This window comes from Xiphophorus maculatus, chromosome 21 (assembly GCF_002775205.1).
Source record: "Xiphophorus maculatus strain JP 163 A chromosome 21, X_maculatus-5.0-male, whole genome shotgun sequence".
NCBI classification, from domain to species: Eukaryota; Metazoa; Chordata; class Actinopteri; order Cyprinodontiformes; family Poeciliidae; genus Xiphophorus; species Xiphophorus maculatus.
The window spans coordinates 13,018,248-13,038,231 of record NC_036463.1 but is presented as its reverse complement, the minus strand read 5'-3'; the positions used below and the strand labels follow the sequence as shown (position 1 = coordinate 13,038,231).

General features: G+C 35.5%; 1 protein-coding gene across 3 annotated transcripts in view; it reads right to left on the bottom strand.

The window, feature by feature from the left end:
• Positions 1-399: 399 nt before the first annotated feature.
• neto1 (neuropilin and tolloid like 1) overlaps positions 400-19,984 on the bottom strand; it is an 84,052-nt gene continuing 64,467 nt past the window's right edge. Inside the window, exons 7-12 of one of the 3 annotated variants that reach the window (XM_023326551.1) lie at positions 19,726-19,808; positions 18,315-18,460; positions 11,684-11,797; positions 8,543-9,173; positions 7,629-7,703; positions 400-1,222 (exon numbers count right to left, since the gene is read on the bottom strand). In XM_023326551.1, the coding sequence (XP_023182319.1) occupies positions 7,643-7,703; positions 8,543-9,173; positions 11,684-11,797; positions 18,315-18,460; positions 19,726-19,808 (1,035 nt within the window). In that variant the 3' untranslated portion in view covers positions 400-1,222; positions 7,629-7,642. Of the gene's footprint in view, positions 1,223-1,880; positions 5,807-7,628; positions 7,704-8,542; positions 9,174-11,683; positions 11,798-18,314; positions 18,461-19,725; positions 19,809-19,984 lie in introns of those variants that run through there. The other 2 variants (XM_023326552.1, XM_023326553.1) reach the window with 2 other exon arrangements.

Sequence of the window (19,984 nt, the reverse complement as noted above, 5' to 3'; positions counted from 1 at the left end):
AGGCTGAGTAGTTTGGAGACTATATTAGAAAGGAAAGGCTGAGATGCATTGGGCATATGGAGAAGAGGAATAGTGGGTTTATTCAGAAAGAAATTATTGAATATGGAGCCAGAGGAGAGAAAGGAGCATTATGTGAAAGATGAGAAAGCTGGGGATAGGTTGAAATAACATGATCCACTGTGTTCCCAATAGACATAGCTTAAGAAAAAACATATTATCTTATTCTATTTCTGCTTGAAAACAGATTTTTGAAGAAAAATAATCCAAAATTAGCAAAGGAACTAAGAAGTTTCATAAATAAGATTTGACACCCAAACTATTCCATTATTGAAATGAAATATTTTGAGATTTTGTACTCTCTGATTTGATTTTCCATAAGTCTGCATAGTTTAAGATGTGTCCCTGTTCGTATTTTCCTTTGACTCTCCAAGATTCAGCTAATGTGGTCTGCTCATTAGAATGTAGAAGTAACATAACTTCTGTGGAAAATAAAAAAAAAGTCACAAAAATTAAATCAGAAAGCATTAGTTTATTGAAAACAATTCAGTCCAGCATTTTCTTAAGTTATCAAATACAAGCTAAATTAGGTAAAGAAAAAAAAAATACCAACAAAAACAAGTGTTAAACTTGAATTAAGTATGAGAGGAAAAAAAAAATACAGTGCGATTGAAGTGTTATTAAACAAATGTTTAAAGATCAGCAGATTAATTTGTAAGTCTACCATGGTTTTATTTCACATATTCTGAACTGTCATTTGTGTTTATATAAAAGGAATCTGATTCTCAACTGCAAAATCATGACATCAAAATTGAAAATATGCAATGGTCAGTATGTTTTGTATGTGTATGTGAAAATGTTTTTATTAACCTGATTCTGTCCTTTTTTCACCTAAGAGCAATTTTACATTAAAGGTACTTTACTTAAAATAAAAAGTCTGTCTTCTATCAGAAATCAGTTGCTCCATTGCTCATCAAGCCCAACCTGATGTGGAACTGCACAGGAAGGGGGAAATGCACCTTTTATCATCCAAGGCAAAGAAGAAGACGGAAGAAAAAACTTTATCAGTAACTTAAAAAATATATTCTGATCACAACACTCTACAGCAGTAAAGTTACTTAGGGTAACAGTTCATCACTGAGGATGCACACAGGGGAGAAACTTTAGCTCCAAATGATGTCAAACTTGGCAAGATGCAGTGGAATGATGCATCTGTCTGATGTATCTGCAGAGAAATAAAGACACTATTACTGAAAATCTGCTCCAGGCCCTGTTCCGTTCCAACCTGCTGCCTGGCCTGCCTCGGATTGAGCCATTTCAGATTTGTTCAATTAGAAATTGTAGCACTTCCACCTTAGAACTGGCAGATGGGTTTGCATTTATGTTTGTGGGTACATTTGAGCATCTGTTGCATAGCGATTGTGCAAGCTGTGCTAGATACTTTGTGAATTTTCTTTAGATTTTGGATTATGAACTAAGAAACAACAGAAAAAGTCTACAATTTATGAACAGAAACAAAGTATTTTATTGGTACTTGTCAGAGTGTGTATGACCCTGTGTTTATGTAATGAAAAGAGCACAAATGTAATCATGCATGAAGTACATCACACTAATAACAATAAAAGTAAATAGTGTTGATAGTGGTTACAGTGAAAAGAAAACCACACATTTAGACAAAACTTTAAGAAAAAAATATACACAAAAGGGTGTGGACTGAATGTTAGAGTTATGTCTGTCTGTTTTAGTTTTTGCACTTATCACTACCAAAAATGTGACCATCTCATCATAACAAATTATCATATTTAAAATATATAAAAAATATATATATATATATATATATATATTCTCAGAATTTTTCTCAGAATCCTGAGATTAAAGTCAGAACTGTTTTATTTTTTTTTTTCCAGTGGCCCTAATCCTCTTCCGTAATAAACTCATCACAAGCTGCAGAGATAAATTGGCGGTGGAAAAATCCTCCTAAGTGACACACACGTGTTTTGTGCCTTTTGTGTAGCTCTAAAGGCTATGCGAGGCCAAACGTTTAAGATTTATTGCTTTTTGCGCAAGTGGTTTCCTTGCCGTGACGCTTGACATCTTCGCCTCCCCATTTTCTTTCTCCTTGTCTACCCTCACATGTTTTGCTCACATATATTCTTAATTAGCTCATTAGTCTTGAAGTATATTTCAGTATTCCATCCCTTAATTATAGTTCATTAGTTAGTCGATTTGATTCTTGATTGTTCATTGTCTGTAGAGCAGTAGATTGCATAATTAGTAGTCTGATATGGGAGTTGTTGGCTGAATGTTTTGACTGTAAGGGGAATGTAATTTTGTTTCTAAATTCAGAAGCTTTTAAAATAAGTTGTGTATTCAGGTAAATGTGTGAAGTATTATCTGTTCAGTGGGGTTCAATTCACAACTCGTCAGACTGACGAGTTTGGTTAACGAGTCTGTGAAATGGTGCCCGGATTTTCTTTTTCCTAAAAAAAAACAAACCCCAAAATTAAACTCTACTAATAATTTTATTAATAGTGAATAAATAGGGTTTACATAATGTCATAAAACATTGATACAATTCCTGTTGCACAACAGTATGCTAAATCTAATCTCATTTGCATGTTGCCATTCGGTGTAAAACTAATTGGGTTTAGTTTAACGCTCATTTAGTGTGAATGGGCGTTAAACTAAACACCCATTTAGTTTAACACCGAATGGCAACATGATGTTAAACTAAACAGTAAATAAGTGTTAAATCTTGTCTAGTTATCTAGACAGGAGTATGATTATGTAAATCTTAAAATTTAATAAGTCATTAAACCGGGAGAAAAATATTTGAGAGATCTTTATCTGTATAGTTAATCATTAACTCATATCTGATGTAATAAATTAGACTGCTTTTAGCAAAATGGTCCTTGTTGGGGAAATGTGAGCGTGTGTTTGCATGTGTGCTTGTGTGTGAGTGGGACTGTGAGGTTTGGGAAATTTGAAGTGTAAACCAGTTACTGTAATGCATCATTCATGCTAGGGCAGCCTTAATCTTACAGCTCTGATGTTGGGCAAACAGTAAAGTTTTCTCTTTATATCTGAAACCTCTTGAAATTGAGTTTTGTGGTCCAAAACCATTTAGGTGAATGTCGGGGCAGCAAACCATAGTACTTTGTTTAAGAAAGATTAAGTCATGCCAAATGACAAAAAATGAAAGCACACAAATCCATTCAAATTAATGACAGAATAGATGGAAAACAACAGGAAAAAAAAGATTCATGGTTTGGAAAGACCGGAGTCAAATTTATTACTTCAGCCTAAGAGCAAAGCCGTGTTATGTCCTACAAAATAGTTTTAAGTCAACAGTGTAAAATAAGTCATTTTATTTTATTAATGGAGCCATCTAAAAACAACTGCTGCAGCTAAACAGACTAATATTTTTTATTCCATACTGGACTGTGACTCAATTAAACACCAACGACTGACTGTTAAAGCTCAATGTGTAACGTTGATTTTATAATGATGACCAGGATATAATTATGATTAATGGATGTGTAATCACTATGATAATCCTCATGATTGTAAACACAAACCATTTTTATCTGTTAGTTTTTTCTTACAAAACTATACCAGCTATTTGGATAGCTATACTGTTCTTTTTTGTAGACATGTGATAATGGAAGTACACCCCATTTCATCAATAAATGTATACATACCAGAAAAAAACATAAACACTATGATTACAAAAATGTTCTGGGCTTCAGATCATTTTTAAAATTAGGTAAATAATAGATAAATTCTTATTTGTTGTTTTAAAAAAGCCAAGAAGCAGAAGTTGTCAATATCACCCAATATGCTATTTTCATGTTTGCTATGTAAACATGTGTATTTCTATGAAACTTGAGTAGCTGCATTGTGGTTCAGTGGCTTACAAAGATACTTAGTTTTAAATAAATTATGATCAGGCATCAATTTTCTATGCATCTTATGCTGTATTATATATAATTTAATCCCTAGCAGAGCCATGCTGAAATAATTTTCTTAGGCATTTAAAAAAATACCATGGAATGCACATTCATTAAATTGCATGTACATTGCAATTTAATGTCACTGGCATTGGAATAAATGCAAATGCTATTCAAAAATATTACTGCAATAAAATAACACTTAAATTAAATAACCTTAACCTTATACAAGCTAATCTATCCAAATTCTTCGTCTTCACTGATCACGATTTTGTCAGTTTGATATGAAGTAGTTAACACACAAGTGATTTGAACATACAGTATTTTCTAATTAACCAATAAACATAGAAAAAGAAAAAAATCATATATCAATGGAAGATAAGATTATGATTTTCCAAGAACAGTGACAGAATAAATTTGACACACTCCATCTCTCTAGGAGGCACTAAGCAAAACAAAGATGCATTATTTGATAATTTATGTTTTTACAAAGTGTTCCTCTTTACCGTTTTAGTTGTGCATAAGTTTAGATACACCCAAATACGTAACATAATATGAAACAGAATAAAGTTATGACTAATATTTATATAGTTTACATTTGGCGATGAGATCCAAGTGTTTGATATCACTGTAATCTTTAGCTCCCTCCATAAATGGCCAGATTCTGTAACACATTCTGGCTGGGCCCCCTCAAAATGTTAACCTTACTTTCAATCAGAAGAAACACACACTATTAAAGAATTATGTCACAACTAAATCTGTTACAGGTATTAATAAAAAGTCTGGGATTTTGAGATATTAATGGTTTGTTCAACAATCTGAGGACACGCTTAATGGACACATGAAGGAACTGATTGACATCTAATGAATCAAAGAAAAGAATAAGCATTGCATTTATTTTAAAAAGCATCAGCAAAATAAGCCCTGACAGATAAGTTGAACAATGTATAACACTTCATTTTTTCCTATTATAAAAGTCTGTTTTTATACAAAGATATTGAGCTTCAGTAGAAGAGAAGTCAGTCAGACTTAAATATTTGTCAAAAAGGCTCATTTTAAAGTGAAAGTTTAAGTCAAAAAGTTAGTCAACATATCAAAAGACAGCAACGTCAAACTCAAATTAAATTGTGAAAATATGATTGAAGAACGCCGTGTAGTGATTTACCCACACACCATGCAATGTATTTGACTCATTTGTGAATGCTATTTAAATAGCATCTGAAGCTCATATAGTGTATGAATAAGTGTTTCTCTTTTCAACTTTAATGTTAGTATGTTAATGGTCTAATGGAAAATAAAAGAGCATGCACAACCCACACACCTCTACCTTAGATTGTTATCCAACATAAAACCGAGCTTTCATAAACCCAAAATAAAAAAATAGTTTAGTAATACGTAGAGTTAAATTCAAAGAGAATAGACCAATTGCAAGCTTGTATAATTTGTTGTGAAAATCATAACATGTATGCCATTGACTGAAAAAAAGACATGCTGAAAAATGAACTTAGATATGTTCAATCAAACTTCTTTTGTGGTCAGAAGGAATTTATGTTGAAACGCAGATGTTTCGCAGCCCAAACAGAGGTCCTTGAACTGTGTTCCTTCTATAAAAGTCACAAAACTGCATCAGCAGCACAGATGACTGTTTTTCAGATATCCGTCCTTCACAACATTGTGGCTAGAGTATTTCCATCTAGTCCTTTGTAATCTTTGCCCATGAATACACCTCCAGTATCCATTTCATTAAAGTGTCCCCTCATCATCATCAGCATCATGCTGGTGTAAATCTCCGCTCCGCTTTGTCATGTGTCAGTGACGCCCGTTCGTACTGTTCCAGGATAGCACTATTCTCAAGAAGTCTACATGATGGAGACAATGCAACATAAAGTACAGCATAAGCAGACACAGACACATTAAGACAGCACATTTCTCACAATAAGAAACATAACAATGAGTAGTAATTATTGGAACGACTTCATTATATGCACACATGAAGCTGAGGCCCTTTGGAGCACAATCATGTTTTACTTCATCAAACAGTTTTGACTAAATCAAACTATCAGTCAGATTAAAAAATAACTCAACAGTTCTGTATGCTTACAATTTCTTGTGCCACATTGGGGTTTTTGCAACTTCATGCAAGCAATGTGATGGAGCATTTGCACATAAAATGTTACACACAAGCATAATAAAAAGAACTGATATGTCATGCAATTCTATAAGTGGATCCCCATGTAGGTGTAACTAATGGCATAGGGGATCTCAGTGAGCTTTATTAATTAAGTGCAAAATTGTTCTTTGACTTAAAAATCTAGAACTGTGTTTGGTTTTAATTCCTGTGCTTCGATCATAGCAGATTAGGTTTCTTATACTGACTATATGAATGCTTTTCTTTTTCCATGGGTCATTCCTTACCAACTTAAACTTTCCCATCTCAGACCACTCTGAAGAAGAAATGTCAGTGAAAACTTTTCAAACTTTCTAAAAATAAAATATTATGTTGTAATTTGTTCTAAATTTGTTCAAAATTAATGTTTACACTCATTTTACTTATCCATAAACACATAATTTGATTAACTTAGAACCCACTATTTCAATTTTTTACTTATTTAATAATTTTTTTGACCAAAACATTGCATCCAGATGACCTTTTATGTGTTGTAACCATGTGTATTGGCATTAAAATCTGATGGCATTTGAGGTGAGACAGTGACAATCCAATGTTGCCACAAAACAGGGTTTATCAAAGAGAGAATTTGGTGAAAACTGCTGTTCCTGACCTCTATCCTATTGAATACTTGTGGGATCAGCTTGGGTGTGCTGTTCATGACACAATGACCAGCACAAGCACGGTGGCTGACCTGTGACAAATGGTGATTGAAGAATGAATGACACCCCACAGTCGTGCGTGACCAAGCTGGTGACCAGCACAGAGAGGAGATGACAGACTGTTGGGCTTGTGTACTGTTTTTCAACAACCCAAACTCACTACAGAATTTGTCTGCTAAATGACAAAATTGTTATATTGCTACTCTTGGTAGTCAAACATCATTCTTGCAATCCAAAAGATTAAACCAAACAAGCCAATAATAGAATAAGCTGTTTGTCATTGGCAGAGATAATTCTCATGATCATAATCCAAGTTTAAGTTGCATTTGGTTACACTAAAAATTTGTAAACGATAGTAACAAAAAATACAAAGATTAATGTTTTTTTAATTTGAGAAAAATATAAGAGTTTGTCTTCTCTATGATGCCAGAAGTCTTCAATCTACCAATGAGGAGAGTGCAAACTAGGACGCTCATGTAAGTTGGCAAGGAATGATCTGTGCTTCTGCTTGGAGAAATAATACGAGTTATAACATATTAAGTGGTATTAATTAAAAAATATATATCTAGAAGTCCATGGCAATGCATGTGAAAGTGGTTATTAGAGAAAAGGCTTTTTAATGATGAACATACTCACTTTAAAAGCAAGATGGCTACAAACAGGAAGACCATCTTGATAAACAGTAAAAATAAAAAAATATATATACAAAACTGAACTGGTAAAAATAACAAAAAGCCCATGCAAAAGTCACAGAAAAGGAAAAATAAAAAATTAGACAAAAGTATATACTGACAGGGGGAGATGTCAATTACACAACAAAAAAGGTGTTGAGTGTTAGATAAGCGTGCTTACCTTGGGATTGTCTCCTAGACCCTAGTTGTGTTGTACTCTGATTCATGTTTGCTCAAAGAGCCAATGAGGCAGAACCTGAAATGTTATGTCTCTTTCATTTAATATCAAACTCATTTTGCATAGAGGTTAGAATGCATTATGTGTTACACACTGTAAATGTAATAAACTTAATTTGTCATTTGACAGGCTTAAGGAGCCTTGCATGCACAACTGTAGTTAATCATTATAGCACAATCAGGAATATCCTGGAATGAGTACATAGAAAGTGCATGCAAAGTTCATGTAAAGTTTCTTAAATGATCTATGATTCCTTCATACAGTATTTTTGTAAACACAGCAGTTTTCAATCCGTCTAGATGCAATTACAACATATTTATTTTTGTTAATAAAATAGATGCTAATGTCAAGAGAACATATTTTCCTTATCACAGTTTGGAATCAAATGCATATTTTGTAATTTGCATTATTGTAAAAAATATATGAAATTTCAACAAGGCACCAATTTAAGCCCTTTTGATTATTGTCAGATTAGATACTAAACAAATGGCATCAATGACAACAAAATGACAAATCTCAAAGAACAGGTTGGTTAAATATGGCTGTCAAATACATATGAACAATTATAGAAAGCTAACTGGGATGCGTTACAAGTTTGAGGATGAGCATGCGAGATGAGACATACTGTATTTAGCCCTTTGTTAGAATTTGGGATGGCAGAAAACAGATGAGTAAAAAGGGTGAACTGAAAAGTGAAAGGTAAAATGGTAAATAAACCAAAAAAGGAAGACTAAGAACAATGCTCAAATAAAACAACAACGGAAAAAACAGAGGTGAATATTTGTTGCACATTTCAAACTTTTTCATTAACTATGGTGCAGCTGTTCCTTCCTCATCAGAAATCTATGGATACTGACCGCTGTACTGCCTTTTCGTGGCGCGACAGTCGGTGGCTCGTCGTGGGAACTTCTTCCAGGTCATCGTCCAGGTCGCACCCATTGTCTGCCGCCTCTTGCGAGTAGCTGTGCTTCATGACTAAGATGCTCCTGCGGTTCCCTGTGGCTGGCAGCAGCGGCCGCACAGACATGGGCGGCTGTGGAAGGTCTGCGAGCAGAGCTGCTGCGGCCCCTGAGTCACGGGCACTTAAGTTACTCCGGCTCCCTCGTCCACTCAGCGATAGCTGCGATATGTGCGCGGATCCAGGGCAGGAGGGGGAGCCACAGTGGTGGTCATGGATGCAGCGGGAGGAGGCCTGGCGCAGGGCATGGTAGTTCTCGAAGTCCTCCGCCAAGTCAACCAAATCTGCAGAGGCTGCTGTGGGTGTGGCAGCACTCCGTAAAGTACATAGCTCATAGTGAGGGGGCTCGAAGACCTCCTGAAACATGGTGGGGTCGAAGTCTTCTCGTCGCAAGATGTACTTTTTACGCGGCTGCTTTATCTGAACAATTACCGAGACAATGAGGAGGATGAAGACGATGCAGCAAGTCACACCAATTATGGCCCCATTTGTGGAATTCAGATTGTCCAGGAATTTGGTATTAGTTTTCTCTGCAATGGTAGAAACACATAAAGACCTATATGAAAAAAGAAGAATCTCATGATAAATACGAATATTATTTTCTCAGTAATAGCAGAGTGAAGACAAAACATTGAGTGTTAGGTCATTAGATAAAATAGTTAATTATCTGGTCTCACTTTACCAATGTTTACTTCAGGTAGGTATATGTGGCAATTCATTACGTCACACAGACTCAAAAATACCAAATGGGATTGAGTATTTACCCTCATTAATATAAGCTCAGATGTTCCAAAAAGAAGTTGTGCCTCGCTTTTTTGCACCTATCATCATCATCAAGCATTAATGCCTCTTTTTTTAGTGGAAACGGTAGAGTTAATTTAGGGTAGTTGGTACCTGTAACAATCCTGACTTTTAAGCGCGACTCATAAATTCTGCAATTGAGTCTTTGTTAAACATTTGGAAGTGAAGGAGTATAAAAAGTGTATAAAATGTATATAAAGTATATAAAATGTCAAATAAACTCCTAATAGTAGACTATTTTCATTAGTTGTCTTTATCACTCTATTCTTGATTTATTCCTGTTTTCCATTTCCGTCTCTTCTTCATCATCATGTATTTTTTCAGTGCTTCAAACCAACATCAGCTCTGTTAACTACACATGCACATAACAGTGCATATAACACCAATCTGTACTCTGATCACTGACATTCAAATGCTGGATGAAATCATAGCTCAGTGCACAGAGCTTCAGTGACACTAATGGGTTACATTCAACGGAGTGAAAGGGAAAGGAATAAATCTTGACATTTTCACAGTAATTCAAAAAATTGTGGACATAATGCATTACCACAGGAGAAAAACGCTGGCACGATGACTGGAAATCCCACAGAGCTTCTTTCTTGTTTTGTTTTGCATAATTCAGACGCAAACTGTGCAGTCTATAAACGAGGCTTTCTGTTCATCTTTTCGGTGTATGAAAACAAAAATGCATATATACTGAATTGCTACTTTTTAAACCTGAGGACCATAGTTGTCAAATAAAAGTGACAACTCTTAGTGAACAATTGAAGCTGTGGTGACAATGTGTGCAAAGGATGAGAAGGCTGACAGATTGGAGGAGTTAAAATGACTTTGCTGCAGCATTTTAAAGTATTATGAGTCTGCCCTTTCCCTTCTATCATAATATGTGTGAAAAAAAGGCTTTGATAATACAGCATTGTTTCAGATTTTTCATGTTAATATGAATAATTAGGTTTATTCTTTTTAATTGGTAAAGAGGCACATTGCCTAACACCCCAAGCACTTGACATGCTTATTTGTAAGCCTTTGTCAACAGAGAATGCCCCGGAGTAAATACTAGGGAAATACGATGCCATACTGTTGCTGGAAATAGTGCCTATATATGGTTTACAACTTCTTAGTAAGCATGTAACTAAAGTCCAATTTCACTGATTTCTTAAAACCAGAACCGGGATATTCTACACTCTACAGAGATTCTGTTAAACACAGATCAATTTTCGTAAGTCTTTATATATATTTTTTAAAAACACAAACATATTTTCGCAGTTTTTCTGTCATTTGGGAGGCCTTAGAAGGTTGTTGGAGTGCAGAAAAAAGAGGCCATTCAAACACTTTATTGAAACACTATTAATTTAATTGCCAGGGTCAAGACCTCTGTGTTCATCCACTTCATCAATTGCACCTGTTCTTTTGGCCTTGTCATAGAAAACAGATGTCTCTTGTTAAAAACTAATGGGTCCAATTGGTGCCAACACAGACCAAACAACTATTGAACACTGTTGTCCGGTTGTATCTGGATTTTTAAATAGGCAGTGCATGATGACAACTAGGAATTTTGTTTCACTACAGAAAAAGTAGCAGAACAGATATTGGCATAAATAAGCAAAAAAAATTAAAATAATAATAATAAACATGAAAATATGCTACATAAATGCACATACAGTACCTTGCAAGAATTTTCCTTGTTAATTTTTTTGTATTTTGTACTTAAGAGTAGCACTACTTCAACATATTTTTACTTATGTAAAAATAAAAAGTAGCCATCCAAAAATTACTCAATTAAGAGTAAAAAAAAGTACTGACAAACAAAGAAGCATGTGTACAAACAAGTTTCCCTTTAACTTCTACTGTATGTTTGTGTGATTTTGGGGTTAAAACATGTTTTTTCCACAGTTAGTGAAGTTACTCGGAGTAGGTAGGGTATAACGAAATTTGTCTCAAGTAAAAGTAAAAAGTAAGCCCAGGAAAGTTACTCCTAAAAGTTTTTTTTTTCCTGGCAAAAATGACTTAAGTAAATGTAACTAAGAAAGTGTAACTAGTTACTACCCACATCTGTTCTTGGCATAACATAAAATGCCAAGAAAATACAACAAAGATGTTGCTTTGTCTTGTGACAAAATGTAAAAATGTTCAAGGGCGATTAAGACTTTTGCAATGTTACTGTGTGCTGGTCCTGTTGTAAGAACCTTTGAAAACACATCTATCCAGTCTTAGACTTCCTTACACATCTGCATCTCACCTTTGCATTGATTCTCATCCCAGGGGTAGACACAGTTCTGCATGCCATTGCACACCAGAGTGTAGTTTATGCACATGTTACTGTGACAAAAGAAGGCATCAGCATCACATGGAGCTGCACAGGGGGGAAGAAAAGCAGTTATTAAACACTAAAATCCAATAATTTATTAATGAAACATTAACATTTGACCTGTCCCTTTAAATCTGATGAGACAGATGTTCACATTTTATAAGAGCAAGTCTAAGAAATAATATTTGCTAGAGCACAAAGTTGCATTTGAAGTAACAGATGGGGAGAAGCTGCAGTGTGCCATGTTTTTGAGGAAAAATATTTGGATCAGTATTACTCAGATCAGATCAGTTCCCTCTGCACACATCTGTTCTTCATGAATTTTCATCATTGCCCTCCTCTTCAAAAACATCTTGGGTGACAACTTGAGGATACAAATTCATTTCTCAGAACATATCCATATTATGCCTGCATAAATTATGTGACTTTTCAAAATCCTCCAAACCTGAATAAAACCATTCCTGATTATTTCCCCGCCCTTCTCGCAACTTTCATCAAGAATCATTGATTATTATTATGAAGCATGGAGTCTACATTAGTAACGGCTCTTTTGACGAGGCATGTTTAAGCTAGAGCTTTTGATATCTTCACCTTCCTGTGTTTGTAGCAAAACCATCTGTCAGCAGGAAACAGACATGAAATCAATATGGAACTGTTGCTAACGCCATTGTCATATAAATGTATAAGTGGAGGTTCAGAATTAAAAGTCAAGGTGCCCTTGTTCTTCACAACCAATCATACTAATGCACATGCCAGATGAATGGTCAGTTCATAGCTCTTAGCTGACAATTCTGGAGAAAAAAAACAATGGCCAATACTTAATGTATCAAGCATGCAAATGATCCATAATTATGTTACATGTTTAGACATACAGCAGTTTATTTTTTCTTCATTTAATCCATAAATAACAAAGAAGGAAGTCAATGTCACATCATGAAAAGGTTGAGATAATTTATAGCATGCTTTTTTTTTGATAAACCAGACATCATTTATTAATGGGTGGAGTTTTCACCAGTATCTAGAGTTTAATTATGTCCCACGCTGCTTATTCATCAAGGACTTTGTTCACCAGAGCAGCGAAAGCTCTTGTCAGCTGCTTGCTTTATGTGTGTTTGGGTTTATGTTGGCATACAGTTTTGACAATATTTATTTCTACCCCTAGTAAAGTTGCAAAAAAAAAGCCTTAAAATGAATTAATATTTATTGCAGTATCATAATGTCACATGGTAGGCCTTTTATTTGAGTACATTTATTGAGTAAGGGAAAAAAAGTCTTGCCAAAAGATCGTTATATTGTGATAATAAAATCACCCTTGGCACAATTGATGGTACAACCAACAAACCCAATAAAACCAATGGAACGCAAGCATTTTTTGTTTATACTTTACTTTTTAGTGTTATTGGATGTAATAGTTCCTTATTTGCTGTTTCCAAATAAGACCTGACACAAACATACATTACTTTTAGCCCCTGGCTTTTAGTCTGTGTAATATATTCATCTTGCCACCATGTAAAGTGAGCAGGATGGTAAGGGAGGTAAATCTCTAAGGCCTTCTCCTAGAAACTGCAACAAAGAGTGTTGTTGTGGAGTCACTAAGTTTACACAACAACAGATGATATCTGAATGCCAAATGGTTGATTGGAAATTATGCCAATCAACTATCATCACAAACCTAAACAGATGAAGTCTTCTAATTTCTACCAAGATTTTAACTGAAACTATGCAATTTGATCTGACAGGAGCAACAACAAACTTTTGAAAAGCACTTTGTGTTTATCATTAAGTAGAGTGGAGGATCTGTTATGCTGTGGGCCTGTTTTTCTTCCAAATTCAAACCTTGTTAGAGGGTATAGATTACAGATTCTAAAATATCAGGATACTTTAAATAAAATCTGGTGGCCTCTACCAGTAAACAGAAAGTGGGCCAGCTGAATGTGCAGAAGAGAAGAGTTAATGGAAATCAGGACTTTAAAAGCTCTATGGAAACTGCAGAAAGGAAAATGTTAATGTTATATCAAGATATCTCAATGAATGTAGCCTGCCACATTGTAAGATATCACAGAAGTGTTGTAACATTTACAAAACAGGTTGTAGAAATGACAGCAATAATTGTAGTAATTGATATTGTGCTAAAAATGTGGGATTTCTGTCATGACTTTTGCAAGGCCCAAAATGGAATCTCCACTCTGTTTAATATGCATGGCCCATTTTACTGGCATTTATTTGTATGTGAGGCATGTTTTAAGATGTCTTTAAATAGTGAATGTCCCACAAGTAACTCCTGACACGCAAGGATAATGAATGGCTCTCTTTGGTCATTAGTCGTTTGTTACAGAGGAAGTGTCCTTCCCCTTCTTCTCCTGCTTGTCTCATGTTGTCTCTCCTTATCTCTTTCTTTCTCCTCCCTCTCACATAACAGTGTCACTGGCACTGAAGGAACTTGGCAGAAGGGTGGCAGAGCTGGGGACTCTCTGACAGTGTTACCGCTGTGATGTATGGCTGTTGTTATTTCAGTTCTCATCCCGATTGAGTAATAACACACACAAAAAAATATAGAGCAACTTATCTCTTTCTCATTCTCCTGCGCATCCCACCTGGACCTTTGCCATAATGTCCTGAATCAAACTATCCTCTCTGTGTGTATCTGAATGCTCTAATTTTCATTCAAAAATTCTCCGTATGTATGTTGATCTGGTTGTCAGAGAGTGCAACGTCCTATATTATGTGCCAAACCTCTGACAGTTTGTTCTAGTTACCAACCCCTAGAGGGAGCCCATGTCATCTCGTTTTGCCACCTCCTGTTTCTTCTATTCTCCTCGAGGAGAGACCAGACATAAAGACCGCAGTCTGCTCTTATCTTCAGCTAAATTAATTTCAGGACATTTTGTAATAAATGTGCCCTTTTGCCCACAAATAAATGTTCACAGTCACTAGCAGAGAGACATAAATTAACTCCTAAATGAGTGTCTGGAAGAAGTCTTTGGGTGTCTGCAGAGCCAAAAATGGTCTTTTGCTGCAAAGTAGAAAACCGGCTTATTGAGAATCTTTTAACTGAAAAAGTGAATGCCAATCTCTATTTAATTGCTAGCTCTTTGCATTACAAGAGCCTGGTATTGGTGTTTCAATGCACCCTGAATGAAGCACCCTTCATGATTACTGGCACCCTTCATAACGATGTTTAACACGCCTCAAAATACATTTAGCTTTTATTGCAGTTGCATAATCTTACACTGACAAAAAACAAACAAAAACAAAACAAAACAAACAAAAAAATACTTGTCACCACATTTGTCCAAGTCCACAGCCAGAGCAATAAATTAAGTGTAAAACAACTAAAACTGTGATAAACAAGCTGGGATGAGGGATGGGGACAGAACCAAAATTGAACGGTAAGGTAAAGTAACGACAACTCAGAGATGGAGATTTGCATCTTAATGTCACCATCAAGACCATAAGTGGAACTGTGCACTTGAACAAGAAGAGACTAAGATTGAAGGTTTCAACAACTAAAATTACAGGTGGGTCTGGCATTAAAACAAAGGATGCCGTCATATGTGGCAAAGCACCCTCAGGCAAGGAAAGATAACATTGGAGGATGCTGTGTAGGTGTGATAACTAAATATATTTTGGATGGATGGATATATTTTTCTGATTCCAATATGCAAACATTTTTAAAGTAAAAAAAATGCAGTTGAATACAGCTGGATGTGTTTCACTAATCATTAAACAAAAGACTCATCCATGTACAACTTTCTGAGCAGACACTGGGCATGAAAGCTGGCATAATTCATAGAGTGGCATTGGAACAAAAATGATATTCAAGTTGTTTGCTCAAAGTCTGAAGTCTGTGAAAAATTTGCTTAAAATTTATTGTCATTTTTGCCTTATGTGTACACAAACTGAATTTGAAGCAGATTCTAATAGAATGAATGTTTTCAATTTCCTATTCTGTGTGGTCTACGTGGAGCTCCATGCTGGTGTAGCGGTGATCACTTCTCCCTGACAGCAAGAGTTTTTGCTCACCTCTTACAATGAAAATTTAATGGGTGGAAAATTATGCTTTCTTCACAAAAATAAGGCATTTTCACCTATTACTGCAGCTTCAATACTCAGTTTGCCTCCTACGAGTCATCCATCCCTTTTGTCATTAATTCATCTGAGATGCAGTGAAATACTCCAGTCCAACCTGCAGTGGCTTCTTGATTGCAACAGAAGCTGGGATAACAAGTGTACACACATGGCATAATCTGATCAAAACCATGCAAAGAACCCACCACTAAGACAATTGAGTGAATTTATTTAGAAATTGGTGTGCAATGTTGGTCTCAAATGCATCAGCGAACACAATAAAGAAGCTTTCCAAGAATAAAAAAAAAAGAAGTGATGTGTGTAGTGAAGCCAGAGCAAATTTCCATCTGCAACCCCAGAGACATGTTGCAGATGAGGTGAAACAATGCTGACGGCTGAGATGTCACACAGGCACATTTATCACCTAAGACATAATTGCTTCTTGGATGAAGGGGTTCGCTGTCTTATGGTTCACATTTGTGATCGTGGACTGCAAAGCAGGACTGTATGTGTGTGTGGACAGCAGAAGGAGGTCAGTTTGAATAAAGGAAGATATTTGCATTCATGAACACTCTGCACACACATACATCTCTCTGGAAGTTTGCAGCTGTAAACAGTTCTCTAAAAGCTGTTGGTTCCACTGGGAACAAACAAACAAATATGGTTAACATCAGGATAGGCTGCGCTGTGAGCTGCAAATGCATCCCCCTTCAACCTTTTGGTTGCAATCGGTGGACTTATTTGGAGATTGTCCCATCATTAGGGATTTTTTTTTGGATTTTTTTTTTCTTATCACAGCAAACAACACTATATATCAAAAGAGGTTGCTCTTAAATGCATGTACCATCATTAGGAAGCTAGAAAGCCTAAAATCTTGAACGTGTAAAACATGGACAAATAATAGTCTGCATTTTCATTGTTCTTCAAAAGCAGATACATTATTATAAACAGACCTTTCTGAAAAAAAAAAGATTTGAGTCACACGGACTGAAACAGGAGATTCCTACCAGACATGAATGATGACAGATTTTTTTTTGATTGTCCGGTATGGAAATCCCTCACATTAATTACTGCATGGATGTTTTTTAACTAAAAAAAATATATATATTAAAAGGGAATATATCAACTGGAGGGGTGAACACGTTTTGGTAACACAGAAAAAAAAAAAACAGAGGAAAGATTTGCGATTTGCTATGAAGATCATCTTCTATGCAAGAAGATATTTAAGGGGAAAAGCCGAGAAGAGGACATAACACAGTTCATAGGATAACTGAGACAAACGGTTTGAGGGGCAAAAACAGTCTGATTACCATCACCATCAGAGTTCATATTTGTAAGCATAAAGTCAGGGAAGAGCATGCTTAAGTTTGTAGTGTTTTTTTTTATGTGTCCACTGTCAGGACAAAACATCAATTTAATCTCTCCAATAGACATAATTGCACAAACATTAGTTACAACTGTGACTGTTTTTATTTTTAAATCCAGTCAAAAAGCAAATACTTCTCCTGACTTCTTCCTTCTCTTTGTATATTATGGCATATTAAAGTAATCAAACTTGAGCTGGAGACTTTGCCATCACTACTTTTGTTGTGAGTCAATATTGTGTCATCACTCTTCGTCAGCTTTTGTCAACATTCTTAGCAGCCTTGCTTGCTCTTTTTATTTACATTTCTTTTTGGCATATTTCTTAAATTTGGCAATGAAATTGACTAAAGCTACTGCAAGATACAATGAAAGATACAACACTATTGAAAAGATTATGTCATATGCACTTAATCGACCTGATACGTTTTTCAGCGTATCTGATTTTTGAGTGAACTTTAATTGTTTGCAAAAAGAAACAGTCTGTAGTAAAGTTGACTAAATTATTTGCTCTACCACTTTGCTTTGCAGAGATCGAACCCATCTATGCATTCAATGTTGACAGAGTTGTTGTGGAACTGCTCAGCTGTGGTCGATGCTGCTCTAAATGTGAGGTCTGGCTGAGGACTGCCTGAATGACTTAGACTGAATCGTTGCCCCGGCAACAGCCCATCATGGCTCTGCATGGTGAAAAAGGTCTTCTATAGGGACGCACACAACACATCACAAATATTTCTACAGCGAGTGGTGTTACCTATCCTTACAAAAAGCATGTGTCCTGCTGTAGCAATTCATGTAAAAAGTAAAAATATCTACATAGTTTGATCCTTTTATGTGTAAAAAGTGATATTTCCTTATTTCAATAACTCTTTTTTTTTACCACAATTTGTTGCATAAGTCAAGTTCAGCTGATGTTTTGCACCTTTTATTATATTCAGAAATTACTCAGACAAACATTTCTTAAACTGCCTGTTTTGCTTTATGAATTTCCCTGTTTTTCTAATGAAACCCTGAACATGACCACTTTTGGCTTTTCATTCTAAGTCAGCTTCCAAAAACTTTTACTTTGATATAAACACACCTGAGCAAAGTTACATGGATGCAAGTGTGCTTTTCATGAAATTTATCTTACGTTCTTGGTAGGTTGTGAAAAGGATGCGGAAGCGGCTCTTGCGGCTGAGCTCATCCGCCCACATCCGGATAACTCCCAGTGTGGACACCAGCATGATGTCGTTGGCCACTGTGGAGCAGAACTTGCTCTTCAGGTCTTCCACAGAGCTTAAAAAGAAGGATATTAGAAGATGTATTTAACTGCAAAATGGACATAACCACTGCACCTCTAAATAACCCTCCATGCTGACTTCATTTTGTTATTAACGCTTCTTTTGTCATTTCTGGTGTTTACACTTACAATGTATGCAATAGAAAGAGCCTTTTGGGACATGGGCCAGCTTTGATCTAATGCAACCACACACATGGATGATTATCTTCCTTACAGCTGATCAAATCATCATCCTCCTCATTTTATGGCTGTTGGCAAACACAAATGACTATTTTCTTTAGATGGGCCATTGTTAGACACCAAACTAGTTCTCTCCAATAGCACAGAAATCCTGAAAAAAATCCCCCCAAAAGCTTACTGTAAATAGAACAAAATAAAAATACTGTAATGCTGTTCACCAGTATCCTACCAAGATAGCACATTTTTGGTTTAAATTACTTCCGGTTCGGTCTTGAGGAAACTAACTATAGTATCACAGTCAAATATTTTTAATACGGTTTCTGTTTCTGGAGAACAGATGGTTGTTCTCAGAAATTACAGTTGGATTATTAGACAAAACATACAGTGAAACAAGAGAAACCTTTAATGTTTTTTTTTTATTTTTTTCATTAAGAGTTATTATTCACAGTATGATAATGTAATGTCTGTTATGTCAAAACTTTGTTTTATTTCAATCAATCAATCAATCAATCAATCAATCAATCAATCAATCAATCAATCAATCAATCAATCAATCAATCAATCAATTTCATCTATAAAGCACCCTTCATGTTGGAGGCAGCTCGCTGGAAACACATAATAAAGGGTATTTCTGGACTGGGTTTTAGCCATCCAGGGTCATAGTCTGCAGGTGTAAATACCAGAGTTGTGAAGTAAACTGAAGCTGGTAGGATACTCCCTTTTGCTCCCATCTCTGCAAGAGGGCTGGTGGATATTAAAAGCGATGTACCTTCATCTTTTCTTCACTTCCCTGGACTAACCAGGGGAGTCATTGCTCATATTCTTTGCTTAATTTCTTAATAAAATAATAATCAAAATTCATTTTGATTTGTTCTTGATTGACTCAGTGTTTCACCTTAGACTTATTTATTTCCTTAAGTCTTAAAACAACTGCACTTGGTATTTACTCATGCTGTCTCTGACTAATATTTCAAATAGTTAGATTTCTTGAAACAGAGTGATAAATATGCAAAAAAAAAGGAAATCAGTAAAGGGGCAAACACTTCATAAAGCTGTACACGATTTTATTTGAAAATCCTACCTTCCTCCATCATACACTGCTACAAAGTTGCGCTTGCATTCATTGGAGTTTGCCATTTCATAGTCCAGAAAACGCAGATAGATCTGGAACAACACAAGAGAGCAGATTGGACAAAAACAAATTAACTGGGAAAATGGTGTACACTGTTGTAAAAAGGGAAAAGAAATATAGCACATTGGGGAAGAATAATCAAAAAAGCTTTCGTTTCAATCTTCTACAATCTTGGAATTAAAACACCTACTTAACACACCTTATCATT